General features: G+C 33.6%; 2 protein-coding genes across 2 annotated transcripts in view; one reads left to right on the top strand and one right to left on the bottom strand.

The window, feature by feature from the left end:
* LOC129218524 (xaa-Pro aminopeptidase 1-like) overlaps positions 1–21,151 on the top strand; it is a 76,879-nt gene that overhangs the window by 3,701 nt on the left and 52,027 nt on the right. Inside the window, exons 2-5 of the mRNA XM_054852813.1 lie at positions 5,775–5,917; positions 14,949–15,012; positions 20,392–20,496; positions 20,587–20,627. Coding sequence (XP_054708788.1) covers positions 5,801–5,917; positions 14,949–15,012; positions 20,392–20,496; positions 20,587–20,627 — 327 coding nt within the window. The 5' untranslated portion in view covers positions 5,775–5,800. The remainder of the gene's footprint in view (positions 1–5,774; positions 5,918–14,948; positions 15,013–20,391; positions 20,497–20,586; positions 20,628–21,151) is intronic.
* Positions 1,200–3,532, bottom strand: LOC129219140 (uncharacterized). The gene is made up of 2 exons (XM_054853460.1): positions 3,520–3,532; positions 1,200–1,567 (listed from the first exon to the last, which is right to left on the bottom strand). The coding sequence occupies exons 1-2, from the start codon at positions 3,530–3,532 to the stop codon at positions 1,200–1,202; spliced, it is 381 nt and encodes a 126-aa protein (XP_054709435.1).

Consider the following 21,151-nt stretch of genomic DNA (forward strand, 5'->3'; position numbering starts at 1 on the left):
TCAGGGCCCTATTTAATTTACTAAAACATGTTCTTGTATGCCTAATCTTTTCTTTTCTGGATCTAAGAGGACTGCTTTGAGTATGTTGTGTCAAATATATGAAGGAGAAGTTTGCTGAACTTCAAAAGTTGATTTTAGACTAACAGCCACAAGCAATATATATCCACTGCACGGCTCTCCACAGAATATAACTGTAAAAATTTCCTTTAATATAAAGGACATGGTCTAGTTGAACCAGAAAGATTTGCATACCAATTTTTAGATTCCTGTATGTTGAAAACGCCGTGTCATGTATTGCTGGTTCATGCAAATTACACGTATCAGAAAAGGTGCAAAATGGCATTTCAAGGTGCAAATATAGGAAAATTTTCAGAGAGCCTCTAGACCCCCCCCCCTCCCAGGTGAAGTCTGGCCCCCTCAAAAAAATTTTCAAGTCGATGCCCCTGGGGTCAAGACAAAAGAAAGTCTAATCTTGTGCAAATGAAGGCTTCGTTTATACTGTATGTTGTTTATTTTACATAGCCTGAATCGCGTAAGAGGAACATTCAGGCTATGTAAAATAAACAACTCCAGGCAGCGAAAGAACATTCAAGCTGTGTAAAATAAACAACATACAAGCAGCAATATGGTCTCTATTGGTGAATCATACTGTAAATATTGAGGTTCAATGCGTTATTGTTGAGAAAAGAAATCTCAGATAATCTACAGCTGCATATAATCTGCACCTCATTAACTTCACACTTTTTTAACAGATAAACCTCGGATTATATGCAGAAAAATATGGTACAGTCGAACCCCTCCCCCCCCCTCTGATTTAACAAATTATAGATTTAGACTCCAACTCCTTTACCCCAAAATCAGTCTGCTTTGACTCCCCAAACATTGTCAAAGTTGCTGACTTTGGGAGGAGGGAAAATAATCTACTCTGATTCCTACCCTTGGGAATTTCTAGCCTTCGACTCCTGACTCCGACTTCTTTACTCTGATATCGGCCCAACTCCACCTTTACAGCCCTGATCATATCTGAAAACTTGGGCTATGAATTAAATAAGCACATGCATTTTCACACATTGTAAGGTCCACCTGCATTTTGAGGAAACTTTTTCTAGGCGAAATAAATCCGCTTTTCTTTATTTCAGACATTACAGTCCGAGAGCCAGCGACAGTTTTTTGCGACCAATCTCTTCTCGACTGAAAGTTCAGAAATGCTTCTTTAAACGTGTTAAAGAAGTTAGTGAACGAGCTCTCATGCTCAGTTTGTTTCGTTTGAAAAAACGAGAACACCACGAAGGTCCACCCTTAAAGTCGTCGAGACCTTTTTCTTTCGCCATTTGCTTTGCTTTAATTCTAATGAGGACAGTAGATAAAGAGCGACCGTTTTTCCTTTCGTCTCCAATCCATTGGAACAGTTCACTTTCTAAGTCTTTCCACTTTGCAGCAGGACCGCGACGTTGAGCACGCTTCTCTCTGGGCGTTTGCATCAGCACATCTTTCTGTTTACGCCACTCTCTGATGCGTTTTTCATCAACATTCAGCTCCCGTGCTGTTTGCCTGTTTCCATTTACTTCTGCAAGGGCAACAGCATTTAATTTAAATTTCGCCGTATAACTTCGGTGCGTAGATTTGATCGAAGATATTTTGAAAAATTTTAACTCAAATCGCGTATGGCTAATTCCACGTGTGACTTCTAAAATCTAAGCAAAAGCATAGAACGAACAAGCATGGAGTTAGTTAGTAGTTGAACTGTTGCCAAAAGTATAACAATTTTCATTCAGACTTTAGGCTAGATGCTAACGCCCCCTAGCACCTCAGTCGCGTTCGGAAAAGATAACCAGTTAAGAGCGGTTGACCGGTAGTTCTATTCGAACACAAGCATGCTGGTAGGTTTCTAGTACGGTGGAAATTGCGCCGCACACGGGTTTATTTTACATTTTCTTTTTAAATAAATAGATAAAACTTGTTGTCAAATTACTATTTATAAGCCGCACCGAGTTATTGGCCGCACTTTTGTTGCTGAGAAAGTAAAATCGAGTTTGACGCCGCGGCGTTATTACCGAAAAATACGGTATTTTTGTTATTATTTCCATGTTTTGACATATTTATTGTTTAATAAAATGTTTATTTAATTGTTAAATATGTGTCTGTAAGTCCTTTCTTCCCGAGCAGATCATTCCACAAATTTTCAGTTGGGTTTGTTAGCTTAAAACCTGCTTTTAGTTCTTTGAACTTCGGGTTTTGATTGAGCTATCAGTTTGAATTGCCCAGCAGAAATGTAGACTCCCAGTGGAGTCTAGTTGCGCACCTCCCCTTTTGGCAGTATTCGGATGTTCCAAAAGGGGACTTTTCACCTTTTTGGGGGGAAATAAGTGCTAATATCAATGCAAACTCAAGTGGTGGTATTATTTGGCAAACACTTGGTGATGCATCACCAAGCTTATTGTCGCAAAGTTTTGTCGCCAACTTGGGGAAATATCGCCAAGTTGGCAATAAATTTGTTGAAAAAAATTATTTTTTGAATTTGGTTTCAACTTGACGATATTTAGAAAGTTATTCATTGAATTCACCTTAAAATTGTCGATATTGAAAAAATCAATGAAAATGCTTTTTTGCATTGGTTCGTGATAAATTTTGGGGTGAACAATATTTAAAGTGTTTCTCTTTGCTTATTCCAAGGTACTGTTGTCCTCAAATTGGTGTAAAGGGAAATCATGTGATGCACACATCATCTCGTTTTGAATAAAAGTAACTTATAAACTAATATCTCTGAAGTTCACGAGCAAGAAGAAATGATTAAAAAAAAAAGAATATTTAACAATGAATGGATGAAACAGAAAATGATTATTATTTTTATTATTTATTTTGTTTTAGAAGTTCATGTGGCCAGCTGACACATAATCCACTGCGATGCAGCCACCTGACTTATTTTTTTTAAGTTTTAATTCAACTACTTACTGACAAATTTTCAGGCAGGAGTAAATCATTAATTTTTTTTCTTTCTTTCACATGTTTGTGCTTAAACCGCTACTTTACCCACCCATGGCACTGCAGCTGAGGTTCCCTAGCTTCTTTTACTCGTTTAAAGGAAGCATTTTGGAAGCTTTCAGCCGAGAGTAAATGACTTACTAAAAAATGTCGTTGGCTCTTGGACTATTAGAGCAAGCTGCAGAAAAAGGTATAAATTTTTTTCTTAAAGTTTCAGTAAAAAAGGCAAAAAGAGATGAAGACTGAAATGAAAGACAAAGCACAAAAGTTTTGGATCCCAGGAATTTATTTCTACAAGGGCAGAATGCATATTTTTGGCCTCGATGCATTTTTCGGTTCCAAAAAAAGGGTTGGGTGCATTACTGCTTTTTTTTAAAAAAGAAGGACCTGAGCGAAGTATTCTATTTATTTAAATTTTTTGCTATTTTTGAAGCAATTTGTTTTCAATATCACATGACACATATAGATTGCTATTGGCAATAGAATCTTCAAGTTTTCAAGTCTTGTCGAAAATTGCTGATCTGAAATGAGTATTACCAAAGAGGCACATGATCAAGCATTTTTTAGTGCCAAATTCTATCTATTCATATTCAAATTAAACGATTAACTAGATCTAGTAATTTTGCAATTGTCTTTCAAATTCCCTTTACTTGATCATTTTTCTTGATTGTTTGCTGGTTTCTTTTCTTTTTTTTCTTCCAGAAACAATAAAACGGTATACTTAAAATACACCGCCAGCTCAGTTATTCCATCCGAGGACTGCAGTTTCGTGCTTTTTAGCACTCATCAGCCCAGAATAGGAATCACATGAACTTGAGGCGAAAAATCTCTTAAGGGAACCAAGAGAGCCAAACAAACTGGTAGCTAATGCAGAATTAGCAAACCAGATGAGTGATCGCAGCAATGGTACGGTTCACCTCAAAGATTGATGGCAAAGCTAAGGTATTTTGTAGTAAGTTACATCAAACTACAAAATAAAAAGGGTATGTCAAACAGGGAAAAGATAGGGACGGCAATCTGCATCAAGCGAAAAAAAAAAAAAAAAAAAACGGAACATTCTCTGGTTTTTGATAGTTTTTCGTTTTTTTCCCTTTAGGATTGATTAAGTGAAAGTAAAGACTACTGGACCAAATTGCAGTAACTTGCATGCCATATACATGAGCTTTTACTGGTATTCCACAATTATATCACCCTTGCATCTTTGTAGTTTTAAATACAGTACAAATATTTTTATATATTTCCTTAATCTGAAAAATCCAGCATTATTGAATTTTGACACAAAATCCATTTTTACAAAAGTCTCCAAAAATTTTATTTTACTGTGTTCGCATCTATGTTATGCTCATGTGGCACGACATGTGATTTTTTTCCAAATTTTTTGAATTTCCCTTCAATTTTCAGACTCCTTAAATTTTGATGTTATCATTATTAGCCTTTTTTTTTTTCCTCGATTGAGGTTAAGAGGAAAAATGCAGGAGTTGAAGAAAAAGAAACGAAAACAAAAATGCTTTATACTTTGAAAAAAATAATTGTGCACTTTTGTTCTGCATGCTTTGTACTATCTACTGTTAAGAAAATGTATACTATTAACACTCGTCTGTCTGGGAGTATGTGTGTTTATAACCCTATCTCCCCTGGACTGTCAATGTCAACCTGGTCAGTACTGGTATCATTAGATACAAGACATCAAGGGAAATATATTCCTCCCTGTCTCACCCCTGTAAACCATAAGGGGCCGGACTTTAATGATGTCTTCATGAAATGTAAAATCATCAATTTTCACACAGGTGCAGATGTCGAATGGGAGTTAGTGAACGTAGCAAGCAAGAGACGAAGCCTCCTAGTAATTATTAATATGGGAAACCATCGATAAGTGTTTACAAATTGCTTACCAAAATGCTGTAAAATTAAGTAAGCCTATTTTTCCTCAGGCACATAGGAAAAATTGTCTACATTCTTTTCACACAATCTTTCTGCATCTTTTAGGAACATCGGATTATTTTCATATCAGCTACTTATCCAGTTTTGTTACAAAGTTAGTAAATAAATTTTATTTTAATTAAAATCTATAACTCAAAATATAAACTTTACTTGAAATATTCTCACGTATGTTGCATAAAAAATTACTCAATGTTATTATTTTGGTTTACATGTTATTATTTTGGTTTTGGTTGACATTAAAATTTACCGAAGGTCTTGATCACAGCTTCAGCCAGTATTGGTGCGTCCAGACTGTAGAGGACTTCCTGTAGCAACTCGTTGACCGGAGCCAGTCCATTTTTCAGAAGATTACTTGATAAAATGTCTTGTCGATGGAAAAAGGTGCCATTGCCCCAAGAGGTTGGACTTCTGCCTGTTGGTCTTCGGGAGGTATTTTATTTCCCTCCTACCACCCAAAAGATAAACCGATAAGAGGCATTCTCCGATCCACCACCTGGGGACCGCGCTGTCTAGGAGTTACAGGCTCCCCCGAGATCGTTTAAACAACCATTCATAAAAATAAAAATGGAAACTGTTCCCAACAAGTAATCTGAGCACTGATTTTTAAATATTTTTCTTTCAAGAGAAAAGTAGTAAAATAAAATTTTTAAAAAATTTCAAAATAGATATTTTTTATACTCATGGTGTTATGTTTAATCAAAAAAAAAAAAAAAAAAGACTGAATCTGGCAAAATTGAAGACACATCTATTTGTTCTGCTGGTGGCCACCTTGCTTTTGTTCAATTTTTTTGTGTTGGAGTATATAAAATAAATCATGTGTGATTTAATATCTATAATGGTGATTCTTCTAGGTGCATCAACATCAGAGCCTTTAGACATGGCTATGAAAAACACAGGTATTTTATTGAAAAGAATGAGAGCGCTCTTGAAAAACACAAATTATGTGTCAGATCCCCTTCAAGCTTATATCATTCCATGTACAGATGCCCATCAGGTATTATTGCAATTTCACTTTAAATCATTATAGCCAATTTTATAAATTAACATGTAGTGTCATCACAGTGTAATGCATTATACTCTTGAGTAACTTGTTCTGAGTTTTACATTATGACTGGCATTCTTAAAATTTCTCTAAGGCAAAATGTAAGGAGTTGAAAATAAAAGGTTAAAGTTATGATGTTTTCAACATGCGTTCGCATTTTTGTTCAAAAAACATTAAAGAAAATTTGGCTAAAAAGTGTAGTTTTGAATTTTTTAAAGCAGTTAAATGTGTCAGTGCCGCTTTTTCATGTGTGTTATTTTTTTACTATTTGTCCAAATTCTACAAATTTCAATCTTCAGATGGTTCAATTCTACCTTGAACTAATTGGGAAAGCCCCCCCCCCCCAGAATTACCCTCAGAAATCTGAACTAATTGGGGTTGCTCCCTGTTCTGATTCTGGAAAATTTTGATTTACTGGGTGACCCAATTCAAACTCTTGTTATTAGTTCAATCGTGATCTGAAAGTTTTTGTTTTAAGTTAATAATAAAACACTTTTCCCCTGTTAAAAAGCATGAGTGCTTAATAGGTCATCTACATTATTGTAGCAGAGGTATCATTATAAGTATATCAATGCTCTATAGCACATAAATGACACAGGATGCCTAAAAAGACCCGATTTTCAAACACAACATGTCCCTAAGGGCATGCTATTTCCTCTCCAGATTATTTTTTATTCCAAAGTTCCTGAAAGTTATACAGTACCATAATGGAATAAATTTTTCTTTTGAAAGGATTACAACCATAGGTCTCTAAAGGTCTATTAACTATCCCTTTATATTTTTCATTCCTTCAATAGCTATGCCACTGAAAGGAGTTTCAAATGCTTACTTCCTGGAGATGTGGGGATTATCTCTTTTTGGGAATTTCTTTTTTCTTTTTTTGGCAATCACATGCTTGGCAATAAAATACAGAGCTCTATTATTCATTATATTCAAATGTTTGCTAGAAGAAGCTGCCATTAAAAAAACTAACCTAGCTTTTGAATCATAGTTATTAATCTTACCTTTTTTCGAATCAAACTCAAGACCTTCACTCAAGAAGCTGTTCACATCTCCGGGGTTTGAATTTCTAAGGTATGTAGAGAAGGTATGGGTGGACTCCCTGTATAGGAGTTTAACAAAAATCCAACACTTGTAAGAAAATGACTTGATTTTTGCTTAATCTGGTTTGTATTATCTGATGTTTAGGGAATAATATTTATGTATCATGTAATACATAATATTATGTATAATTATTATGTATTATGTAAATAATGTTAGGGAATAATATTATGTATGTATAGGGAATAATATAATAGTTATGTATCAAAGTTATTTAGATGTTTAAAGATTGCTACTCAATTTCAGACATGCTGTCAAATAATGTAAACCTACGTTTCCTTGTGCAAGCAAAAGAGACATATTGTCGCCTCAGAGCAACAGTAGGATATCTTAGTGTTATTCCTGAGATTAGATGTCTTAGTGTTGCTCTGAGGCGACGATATACATTATTTTCAGTTTGTAATTTTTCTGCACCCTGCACAAAAATTGGATGTTTTCTATTTCAACTATTTTTTAAGTTCTCTTGCAAAGTAAATGTCTTTTTATTTTGATTAAAATTTTAGCATAAGAATTAAATTTTAACAAGTAATCTGGCCATGAAAAACTGATCTTCTTTAAATGTAAAGTTTCTTTTCCCCAGGAGAAAAAAATAAATAAGAACTGTATAAAAAAATTTGTTACTTAAATTTAAATAATCATAGTATTTCTCTGATTGGTAAATGCATCAGAGAAACCTGCCATAGGCTTTTTTTAAATTCAAACAGATATAACCAAGAGTTCAGCTATAATTTCTTCTTGTCTTTCAATCACATGTACAGTTTTTGTCCCATGCAAATCTGTTCTACTACATGCTTCTTTTGAAGATTCTTGTAGTCCTAAGATTGTTCTGTTTGTTCGACTTATGGAAAGGATGTTGCATTTTAGTTTAGCCTCATGAATGCTATTTTAAGACATGTTTCAATTGTAATGTGTGTGACCCCATTTGTTTCTATCATACAAATACAAAAGTGATGACCAGCAACAGGCTCTGGGCCCAGCTAGACTGGTCCTAGTCAATTTACAATCCCCAGTGAAGATCAATGGCCCTCTTAAAACTGTCTACTCCCTTGCTCATTACCACCTCTTCCAGTAAGCTGTTCCAAGGTTCTACTACCCTGCTAAAATAATAATTTTTCCTAATATCCATGCTAGCCTGAGATTTAAATAGCTTAAAACAATGACCCCTTGTCCTGTTTTCAGTGCTAAACTTCAGCCCCGTAACATCTTTCGTTTTAATAAATTTAAACAGCTGAATCATGTCCCCTCGGTCTCTTCTTTGCTCAAGACTGTACATTTTAAGCCTTCTAAGCCTGGAATCATAATCTAAGTGGGAAAGTCCACTTATTATCCTTGTAGCCCGCCTTTGAACCCTTTCCAATACATTAATGTCTTTCTTAAGATAAGGAGACCAAAACTGAACAGCATACTCCAAATGGGGTCTTACCAAACTTCTATATAAGGGCAGAAGAACTTCTTTAGATTTGTTTGAAATAGATCTATTGATAAACCCAAGCATCTTATTGGCTTTGTTGCTAGCAACATTGCACTGTTGGCTAAACTTTAAATCCTGACTTATTAAGACCCCCAGATCAGTAACTTTGTCTGCCTGACTAATGACTGAACCTTGCAAATAATAACTTGTACACTTATTTCCATACTTTAAATGTAGCACTTGACATTTCCCAACATTAACAGCCATACCCCATTTATCAGCCCACTCCGTAATATGATCTAGATCCTCTTGCAACTGATTTGCTTGTTCTTCATTTTCTACAGTCCCCATAACTTTGACATCATCAGCAAAACAATTCATGTTCCCAGAAATATTTTTGTGAATATCGTTCATAAAGACAATGAACAAAACAGGCCCTAACACTGATCCTTGAGGAACCCCGCTTAAGACATCACTCCAATTAGAATAATTTCCCCTTACAACTACTCTTTGTTTCCTTCCGGTCAGCCAATTTTTTACCCAAATGAAAGTTTTCCCTCCTATTCCTATATCAGCTAATTTGCTAAATAGAGCACCATGCGGTACCTTATCGAAAGCTTTTTGAAAATCAATGTAAACAACATCTACAGGCTTCTTATTGTCCAAAGCCATGGTAACTTTGTCATAGAAATGTAATAAATTAGTTGCACAAGATTTACCTTTCCTGAAACCGTACTGAAAACTAGTCAATAGATTATTAATCTCTAGAAAATTTACTATCTTAATTTTCATCAATGTTTCAAAAATTTTGCAAACCACCGAAGTTAGACTCACAGGTCTATAATTTCCCGCACTCCCTTTAGACCCTTTCTTGAAGAGCGGTGTAATGTTAGCCAGCTTCCAGTCCTCTGGCACTGTCCCCGAATTATAAGAAGCATTGAAAATGTTTGTGATTACATCTGCTAATTCCTCTGCACATTGAACTAAAATTTTTGGATAAATATTATCTGGTCCCGGAGTTTTAGTCTCTTTAATTTTTTTCAAATGAAATAAAACGTCATCCCTGGAAAATACAAAGTCCTCAAGCTGTACTATAGCTTGTGTCTTGTTGGTGTCAACTGTTGAGATACAGTTATCGTTAAAAACACTCGAAAAAAGTTATTAAGAACATTAGCAATATCACTATTGTCCTGAATTAAAATTCCGTGCTCATCAACCAGTGGCCCAATATGACTATTTCGAACTTTCCCCGAGTTAGCGTATGCAAAAAACCTCTTGGGATTCCTGTTTATGTTATCTGCCAGTCTTTGCTCCAACTCTCTTTTCTGAATCCGTACCAAATACTTAAATTTACGCCTTGTCTTACAATATTGGAGCCTATCTGCACTGTGACCTGTTTCTCTAAACCTATGAAAAGCAGCTTGCTTGTAATTTAGAGCGTCTTTAGTTTCCCTGGAGAACCACATTGACCAAATTTTAGTGTTGACACTCTTTCTCCTAAAAGGAACATGATCCCCAACGGTATTCGCAAGATTTTCCTTAAACTCTGCCCACTGAAGATTCACATCGCTATTGTCCAATCCAGAAGAAAAAACTGCTTTCAAACTCTGCCTAAGTGCCATAAAGTCAGTATTTCTGAAATTGGGCACAAACCTAAAATTCTCTACTTTGTGCATATCAAATTTAATCCCAAACCTAATACTGTTGTGGTCACTATCTCCAATGTGTTCCCCTACACATACCCCTGAAATGAATAATAAACCCAGAAAGGAAATACATTGACCGTCACTCACAGAAGCGGTTAGATAGCAATTGCGGTTCATACAGGCGAAACACCAGAATTACCGTAGATACCCCATCGCAAATATTCTTTAGCAAAGTATTCTATTTCGTTTTTGGTTGGAATATTTCGTTTTAGCCCTTTTGGGTACCCTACCACAAAATTTAACAGAAAAGCATGCTTGAAATATGATGCAAAATCTGGTTTAGTAATTTCAAATACTAGGTTGAAAATGTATTTTCAAATGTTGAACTTATTCAAAATAAATCTTCAACCAATTAGAATCCAGAGTATAAAGCAAACATATTCTAGGCCTGATTTTCTGAACTTTAGAGAACTAAGAAATAGTCTTCATAACCTTTTTCTCACCTAAAGAGGGTGTTTCAACTAATTCGACCTATTTTCCAATAAATTAGGATAAATAGAATCAATACCATAAATTAAAAAAATAGCTTTATCAAAATTCTTGCACCTGATTTTTTTCTGCTCTCCCCTACTACCCCCAAAGCAGAAACAGTAATTTCTGGAAAAAATGCTGCTGCGTTTACGTGTTTAAAAGTTAAAATTTTGGAAGTGCAGCCTTTTTGCCGATGCGGCGTTTACGATCGACTTTTCCCTTTATCGCCCCGATTTAGTCCAACAGTTTTAACAAACCAATAATGAAATAGATTTTGACACAATCTGATACAATTATATATTATCTACCCGTTAGTTAAAAGCTTAAATTATAGTAAACGATTAACCTTTGGAAAAGTGCTGGAAAACCGGAATTTAATGTTTGTGATTTTTTTTTTATATAATTGATTACAAGTTAAATGGAGCTTGTTTTTCAAACAAAAAGGTAATGTAAGACCTTAAAAGAACAAAATAAAGCGAAAAATGAAAATCCTGTATGTATTTTATTGATTTTAGTACAGAATAAAAGCGACAGATGACAAATTCCTAAAACAAACCATTTTTTAAAAATCGCAGAACCGAACTTCTTTTATGCATAAATATGATATTTGGTCATTCTAAATGGTAAGTATCATTATGAAATTTCATTTCATATCTTTGTAAAGAGTTTATTTGCAAAAAAAAAAAAAAAAATCTTGGCAAAAAGTTCCTGATTTTTCTTCAAAAATCGGGTCGGATTTTTTCTTAATTTTGTCTTTAAAAGTTGGGGGATAGAGCCACAAGCAAATATATACTGTAAATTCTTTCTTTGTTATATGCTTTTCAGTGGGTATTTTCTACTTTGATATGCCATGGTTTAGTTAACCATCGTTTTTAAGTGCGGTGTTTACCACGATGCAGAGTTTCTGAGCATTTTAAATTTTTTGATACACTTTTCCCGGGGTGTGGCGATTATGCCGATGCGGCGTTTCTTCCAAAAATTACACTAAATTTATGACAATTCTGTTCAAATGTGAGAGGAACCTTTGACAAGTTTTCTGCAGAAATTATACAGATTGCTGTAGAATTTGTCCAGAAACCTGCAGTTTCTGCATACTGTCTGCAGTTGCCACAGATTCTCTGCAAATATCTTCTAACTAAAGAAAAATTTTGCAGAAATTCTTTGCAATTTCTGTAGATTTCTTCAAAGTAGAATATCTAAATACCTCGCAAGTTACGCTTATTCGGCGAAAGCTCGTTGAATATGTAATTTGCTGCGTCATTTGCAGGAACTTTAGATTTACTTTGAAATTAAAGAAATCTGCAGCATTTGTGCAAAATTAAGATATTTGCAGAAATTCTGCCGATTTCTGCAGAAATTCCTCTTTGACTATCTTTACGGGCTTTGTGCCTGTAAGCACCCTACAGGGATAAAATCTTTCCAGCTTTTACTGGAATTCTTGCTTTTTATGTTTGTTTTGTAAAGTTTTCCTCCTTGTTTTACTTTTCCAGGTGTCAGGGCAATCCTATATTTCTTATAAATCTGAAAAGATCATGATTTTTTTTTTTTTGCTTTTTTGATTTCTCTTTACCTTATTTTTCCCAATCAAATCTTAATCCACTGCAATTTCTGCCATTAACGTATGTTTTGGAAACATGCCAACAGTGAAACACGTGCTTGGACGAAAATTGCATGCCGTATTTGAGATTTCAATCCCTTTGCATCCTGAAAATATTTTAATTATTTAGAAAGTTTTGAGATGTTTTATTATGTGCTACCATAACTCGACTTACTTTAGTTATTATTTTAAAAATGTATTTATTTATTAACATTATTTTGATTGTTCGTTCATGCCATGTTAAGTTACCAAAAAAAAAAAAAAAAATGTAGTTTGACACCCAGGTTTGAATTTTTATAAAAATTTGCATCTTTTGCACTTTCTATGCATTAAAATATTTTGGAAAATCCCAGTCAGTTTATGTTTAACAACCTGCTAAAGGTTTTGGGATTTTATAGTTTCATGATCAACTAATTCGAAACTTCAATCAAATTCATTGTTTGGTTGAAAGCTGTGACATTTCCGGAAGTATCCAATTTTCACAGATAAGCATAGAAACAGTCAAGTTTTAAAAACTGAACCAAAAAAAAAGAAAGACCACCACTACTTGTGTTGACCACCACTATCAGTAAGTTTTAGGTACAAAAAGTTGGGGGGAGGGGAGGTTGTTGCTACTTTAATAAAAAAAATAAATAAATCAAATCTTGCACTTTCTAAGAGAATTATTTAAAACCTATTAGTTTACAAAAACTTACATTTTAATGAAATAGTTTTACTTGAATTCATAGCATAGCCTCCAAAACCAATGAGGATCAAATGCAATTAATTGCGCAGGTAAAATTTCCTTTTTCAAAAAACTGATTTATTTATGCATAAAAAAAACATGATTTATAACATTTTATGATTTTTTCAATAGTTGGCGCTGAAATAGGCATCTAATTCTGTGTTTGGAAACTTGCGCAATTAATAGTCTTGTCTACTTCCATTTTGCTTATGACCAAACATGGCGACTAAACGAACATTTTAAGATATTAAATTTTGGAATTTGATGCATAAAAATAATTATAAATAATAAAAAATCCTCGAAAACTATCAAAAATCCTCAATTTAGATGAAATAATTGGTTTTTAACACATTAACGTCTGAAGCAATGGGGATGAAATAAAATTCTGAAGATAAAGTTTGAAGGATAATAATTTGGATTTTTCAAGAAAATAAGAGTTATTCTTACAACCCCCTCCCCCCCCCCAAAAAAAGAAATGTAGGCATATTTTGCACTATTTTCAATAACTTGCATGGCAATAAACTTCCAATTACAATTTTAAAAGCTAAGTCATTTAATGTCTTGTCTACTTCCATCTTGGGAAGGACCAAAACGACTACTACACCAAACATTAGGTCTAGATTTCAACCAGTAGCATAAAAGTAATTTAAAGTAAAAAATCCTCATGAAACCACAATTTGGTTGGAATATGTAGTTTTTAACACATTAGCGTCTAAAGCAATGAGAATAAGATGAAATCTTAAACATAAGAGGCTGCTTTTATAATGTGGAATTTTGTGAATGGGGCCTCTTTTACGATGTGGAATTTTGTAAAAGTGGCTGCTTTTAGGATGTGGAATTTTTTAAAGAGGTCACAAAGTGGACGCAATTGGGGTCTGCATCGACCCTTGGTTACAGGTTGAATATGAACTATTTTCTTAAACATATGCGAAATTATTTGATTAGTGCAACTGTTAAATTAGTTCATTTGTTTTTTATGTGCAAGATTTTATGTTCTGATTTTTTTTAACTGAAATTTGAAGAATACTAGACTACTATGCTTTGAGAACAAAAAATGTGTGCAATCTCAAGTTCTTCTCAAATATTTGAAGCTGATTTTAGTGTGGGAAGCTTTTCGTTGTATCTTTAAAATTGGTAAATTTAGACACTTTTTTGGGTATCCCTTCTAGAAGCTTTTTGGTACATTTTTACATATTTTGCTTTGCGCATTTCTTTGCAGTGAAATTTTAGCTTCTTTTTCTTTTGTACTCCGACCACTTTCATTCCTGCCTGGAATACCAATCCCTAAATCAATGGTTACAAGCCAAAATTTTTCTGTACAACATCTTTGTGTGTAGCCATCATTGGCCATGTGCTGTTATTTTAAGAGAAAATACCGCTTCTAAACCAATGAGATACTTGGAACCGGTGTCAATGTACTCAAAACTCTGCAATGATTGTAGGAAAAGAGGTGGCATGAAAATGGAGACATAGATCAGGATTTTATAATTTCTGTCAAGAATGTGTGCCTTAAATTTTGATTTTCATGCTCTTTTCTGCTGTATGAGTAAGTGCTGAACAAATAAATAAAACTTTCTTTCATACACTTGTATGAAGCAGGAGTTTTGATTTTGGGGTCAAGATTTGTGGGAAAGGTCACGTCTCTACTTGTACAATGCTTGAAATACTTGCAGAACAATTTTGATCAAATGATTTTCCATTGCAGAACCTCACAAAGTATTCTGCTTTGGGGCCTACTACTATTTAAACTTCAGAGTTTCTCTGAAGATGATATCTTTATCCTGCTGACCACAATATATCTACTTTTACACTTCTTGCAGCACTCCCAGCACATGGGAATGAAACACATTTGTAAATAAATATAACTTGATTGTGCATGTTTGTGTTTTTTTTTTTTTTAAAGAAAAGGTATATTTTCTTTGAAACATAAATGTCTTGTTATACTAATTTAATAGTTTTGAAAACTCTTACAGAGTGAGTATCTTGCCCCATGTGACAGACGTCGAGCTTTTATCTCAGGATTCACTGGTACAACTGGTAAGCTTAAATTTTAATTTTTTTTTCTGTGTGCGTTCGAAAAATTTGTTCTTTCATTCAGCAGGAAAAGGGGGAAAAAATATCTAGAATAAAAAAAACTGGCACATTTATCAATGAGAACCAGTTTTTTGGTGACCGAATTTGGAAAATGTAGATATTCCTGAAAGTAATCCTTTATAACACTTGAGAAAAAAACCAGGAACCTCGATATTCTTTTATATAAAATTAAAATTGTCTGACTTGAGAACAGGATTTACCTGCAAGCATATTGTTTCAGAAAATGTTTACTGAGGTTTAGAAAATTCATTAGTATCCTACATTCCTGATGTGGACTTCAGATTGTATGTCTATCTATATAAAGGAGATAATGTTTATTTGTTTGTGGCTCAATGGCCAGGAGATCCCATAGCATCTACAGCCATGACACTTTGCACAAAATTTAAACTTACCCCAGGGTGCTTGCACCTCTAAGCCTTTTTTCTAAATTTCGAAGTAGTTTTTTTTTTATTTTTTAAATACATTTATTAATTGAACTTTCACATATTTTACCTAATGGAGGGGAGAAGCAAAACAATTTCCCCCTCCCCCTAACATTACATGTTGTCGGAAAGGGTTTTCTTCTGAACGAAAAGAAGTTGGTCCGATTTCTCTCAATTATTTAGAATAAGAGACATAAATGATTCCAATTAGAAGAATTTTTAAGGTTAAACTCAATTCAAAATTACATTACATTGCGGCAAACTTATCCGAAATTTCTTTCAGCGAGTAATGTTCAGATAGTAGTATTTTGGATCCACTTTTCATTTTGTTTATTGCTTATTTTAATGGAATAAAAGATATTTTCATTCTTTTTTTTTGTTTATTTTTGTTTGCTGACCACAAATTTGAAAACTATTTCGAATGTCCCATGGGATTATTTTTTCCTTTTCTCAAACAGTAGCTTTTCACATATTTTCTTTACTTTTTTTTACATTTTGGAGAAAGTTATCATTATTGTTAACAATTTTTGCCATTATAACAGTCAAGTTACCAGATTAGTTTTTGAAAGCTACTGTTAATGTAATTTAATCTCTTTTTTGTTTATTTTTTGCAAAATATTTTAAATTGCAAAGAACTGTTTTTGAGTTTTTAAAAGGACTCTTGAACATTTTAGTTCAAGAATATGATTATTGATATTTTTACATCGGAGGGGGGGGGGGAGATATTCTTTTTATTCTAGAGGTCTTTTGTTCTTTTTTTCCCCTCAAACAATAGCTTTTCGATTGTGAAATTCTGTTTCATACTGGGAATAGGAGAGCTGGAATTTCCTTTCATCCTAGATGAACTGTCATTTTGAATTAGATTGTTTTTCTGCTGGGGGAGGGGAGAAAGCAAAAGTTTTGTTTAAACACTTTCATCAGAAAGATCCGAGCGCTATTGGGTCGGAGTTTGCTTTGTTCACTAATCAGCTAAGTTATGTTGAGAGTAAGAGAGTAATAGAGTTGCCAGAATATTTTACATTTGAAAGCTGACAAATGTTGGTGTAGTTTAATGTCTTTTTTTGTTTATTTGGCAAAATATTTTAAACTGCAAAGAATTATTTTTAGGTTTTTAACCGAAGGGGGGGGGGGGGGTTGCAGTTTGAAAAAGGTGATTTTTTCTTTTTTGTTTTGTCTTGTAGTTAAACATTTCAAAAATATATTACCAAAATTTCAAGTGGTTTCGAGCAAAATTCTAAAAGTCATCGAGTATTCAGTCTCCTCTCTTTCAAACTAGCTCCAACAGCTGCCGAAGAATGCAGCAGTTCTGACAGCTGCGGATGGTCAGAATGTCAGTGCTGCTTGCTTAAGGTTAGTTAAATATAATACAAATAAATAATGAAAAAAGAAGAGGCTGAGGAGATTGAAGCTGCTACATGGACTGAGAAGAACTGGAATTGATGCTTTTTAACTTCTAAAACTTTTAAACGCATTTTTTTCCAAACCACTTTTTTAAAGTCTGTGTTCGCTCCCATTTTAAAACCAATTGATCAATTCATTTCAAATTCGGTACACACTTTCTGCATTAAAAAAACCTCCCCCTACATTGAGTTTGAGTTTAAAATTTTTGAATGTTTTTACGAACAAAATAGCAAAATGTTTCATCAAAGATAGCACTTTTAACTTCAAATGGCCGCCAAAAATTTTAAAGTCAAACACGAAAAGATCTGAGAAGAGGGCGGGGGGGGGGGGGGATTAATTAATACTTTGACTAAATTGAAATGGAATTTGATTTCAGATAAAAGTCAGCTGAGATACAGTGAACGCGGCAAATCGTCTTTCTCCAGAGGTGCTCTGAGAGAAGCTCTGTCACCGGCTTGTCTATGGATATTTTTTGATCAAAAATTTATAGAATATTCTTAAACTAAACGTATTGATGCACAAAAAGTTTTAATAAATTTAATTCAATCCATTAAAAAATCATAAAAAAGTGAATTTTCTGATGCTAAAAACCGTACCCTCCCCTCTTAAAGTGTGTTTACACATTTTAGTTAAAGGAAATGATTATTTTACATCAGAGGGAGAGGGGGGGATTTCTTCTAATCAAGGGAATTTTTTCTTTCCCTTTTCCTTTTATTTACCTTTTTTTTTATTTTTCGCAAATAATTTCTTTTCCCTAGTTAAATAATTTTTTATATGGAGAATATAAGAGTGAGATTTTCTTTTTGTCCTAGATTTTCTGTGTTTTTTTTAATCACGTTTTCTGCCTGAAGAGAGGAAAGAACAAAATTTGTGTGTTTTGTTTAAAAAGAATGGAATGCTTTTCTTTCGATTTCACTTTGCTTACTAATTGACTGGGTTTGGGTAGTGTGATCGCTTGACAAGTTTGTTGATAAACAATAGCGTTGTAGGATTATTTTACATTTTAAAGCTACTCTTGATGTAATTTGATGTCTTTGTTGTTTATTTGGCAAAATATTTTAAATTGCAAAAAGGAAAAATAATCTGCTTCATTTTAACTGGTGAGTTATGGTCAGGGTTTTGATTTTCTTAATTTAAATCAAGAAATTTTTTGGTATTTTAGAAATCTTCCAAAATTTTTAGATATTAAGTACTTTACATTTATAAACGAAATACATTTCATAAAATGGATGAATCTTAGTACTTTTACTTACTTAGCTTACTTTTAAAATTAGGATAAGTTCTCTAAATATCCAATAAATATTTAAGGTTTATAAATAGGTTATATTTTTTAGATAAGATGCGATTTTGTTTTATGTTTTGCTTAAAGATAAGGTTTCCATCTTTTTGTACGTTTTTAGTGTAAAATAATATTTTGAACTATTACTTTTCTTAACTATATTAGTCATGGTGTTTGAGAAAAACTGCTCCTAGAGATCTCACCTTTTGTGAGATCTCCACCAAGGCAAAAATTGAGTTAAATAGAAAAGTTAAAACTCCTCCCACCCACTCATGGCACTTTGGAAAATGTCCGGGTGAATCCTTCAAACAAGGACATAGATCCCACCAGACCGCCTACTCCAGATTTTTAAGTGCCACACGAGAGTTCTCGGGTTTTGTGAGGGTCTCAAAACCTTTCTGGCATGCCACTGGGGTTCTGCTGGTGAGGCCTCACCAGCTCACATCTTAACTTGCTTGGGATTTGCAAAAGATGAGGTCCTTTGCAACCCACAATTTTTCGTTGACTTCTTGGAGATTTTTGGATTTATGGGGATTGTCTAGCCTTGCTAGACAATTTCGAGATAAGTAAAAAAAGAAAAGAATAACTGCAAATTTATTATTATATATAATATTTTCTTCTGAATTGTAATTTTGGAGTAAAAGCAATATTGCAAAAGTCTGAAAATCTGTTACGCACATAGAAGGAAAGATCAATGTAGTTTTTGCCTGTTGAAGTTAAGATTGTTTAATGCAGTTTAGTTAAATTTAAAGCAACACATTCTAAAAATTCAAAATTAATTTATAAAAATAAAATCAACTGTTTTAATCAATGATATTGTTAAAAAATCATTTGATTTAAATCATGATTTTACTGATTATGGTTGTGTGGTTGCTTGGGGTGTTAGGCGATGAACACATACAATTGATGAATTACCTACATCAGAGAGGGAAAGGGGGGGGGAGTTAGGTTTTTAATTTATTCAAGAGACTTTATTTAAACTCTTAATCCGGGCATTGCTGTGCGGGTAGTGCTATGTATATATATATAACCAATATGTATAATCTATGATGGAGAAATATTGTGTTTGATACTTTATGTGTATTTATTTAAAATTGCCATTCTCATTAGCTGCCATATTTCCTTCACATATATATATATATATCAAATACGCAACGCAAAAATAAATGATCATTATGAAAAACATATTGTAGCCAAATAAGTTGGATCAACACGGTGCAAGCATTTGGAACAGGCTCGAGCCCCAACATGTCTAGTGTCATTGTTGGCTGAGCCATCTTTAAACATATATCCAGTCATCAGCAAGAAATATTATTAAAAATGCAAAGCTTTACCCTTTTATCTGAGTCCAGAGAGTTGTGCCTATTTATATTCAGGAAAGGAAGGAGATGTTTTTTTCATTAACTCAATGTTCTCAAGATCACTCTGTGCTTCAGGAAAAAGTTAAGTCAGGAGTAAGAAAAGCAAAAGTATTACCAAAAGTTATACCAAAAGTTAACTATGTTCCCTTATGGGGAAATATTGTGTTTTGCTGGAGGGATTTCTGCTGTTTTTTTGCAGCCATTGGAAACACCATAAAAACATATAAGAAGTTGTTTTTCATTGGTTTAAAACCGATAAATGCTGTTCTACAGCCTAATTATTATGATCATGTTATTTTACTCCTAAAAATCATTAGTCCGCGATTTTTTTTTCAGAAGCATTTGCCGGGTACCCCGGATCAAAAAAAGTAGATAAATGCTGAACTGAAGCACTGTTCATAAATAAAAACCACCTAAGAGGTTTTTTGTTGTTGTTTAAGACAACTGGCAACACACTGTTTTAGAATTTGGTGATCTTTTTTGGTTTCTACTTTTTATTATCACTAACTGTGACAAAAATGATACAAACGGGATATAGAATTTTTTTCTTTTTAAATATGATGTGAGGGAAATTATTTTAATTTTTTTAACTAGGCAATTAAGACTTGCACACTTTTTTTTACATCTATCCAAATTATTTAGTACATAAATAAGAATAAATAGGAAACTCCCAACCAGAGCAAAATGTCAGTTGAATTTTCTTATCAGTAATTAACTTTTGGTTCTGCATAGGTGTGTTACAATATTTTTCTTTCTATAAATTTTAATAAAGGTACTTACAAGCTTTGCTTTTTCTTTTGTGCTTTTATAGAAATTGCTTTAATTTCAAATTAAAAAATCAAGATATATATTTTGTCAGGAACTGCTGTGATAACAGAAAATCATGCCAGTCTGTGGACAGAGCGGAGGTATTTTCAACAAGCTGATAAGCAGTTGGATAATAACTGGACTTTGCTGAAAGAAGGTTGTTATGATGTAAATGTTTGTAATTTTTACTATGAAATTCTTTAGAGCAATGATGTTTCTATAACAAAATTTCTGGATGTTATTTCAGGTCTTCCTGGAACTCCTGCTATTCATGAATGGTTGTCTAGAGTAAGGCTTTAAATATTATAAATGTTTCTGATCTTTTCTTAATAATTGTTAATGTGAAAAAATATATTTTGCTTTTTTCCTGTTCCTATGTATATACTACTTTATCTAAGCCAACGCCTGTTATGCAGTATTTCTGCTACGGACTCCCCTGTTTGTCTTGACCTTAGTTCCACCGAGGTTAGATATTCCCATTCTTTTCCAGCTCTGGGGGTTCAAAGGGCTCTTTGGGCAAAGTTGTTTTTAGCAGTAGTAATTTGACTTTTTGCCCTGTTGAGAGTGAGTGGCATATCTGACAGTTTTGGTTCCGATCCCTCTTTGTCATTAAGATCAGCTATTTCATGACCAAGGAGTAAAATGTTATGGGGTACCCTCACAAAGTTACCTCTCACCCAGTCAAAAGGAGTTCTGACGGTTTCACAAGGCACTGAATTGTTCTCAAGCATTCAATAGGAGCATTACTGCCTAGTGCTGCAATTGCAGAATCAACCAGGAAGTCAACTCTTTGTGGTTTGTGTTTCTTTTTT

Source organism: Uloborus diversus, chromosome 3 (assembly GCF_026930045.1).
Source record: "Uloborus diversus isolate 005 chromosome 3, Udiv.v.3.1, whole genome shotgun sequence".
NCBI classification, from domain to species: domain Eukaryota; kingdom Metazoa; phylum Arthropoda; class Arachnida; order Araneae; family Uloboridae; genus Uloborus; species Uloborus diversus.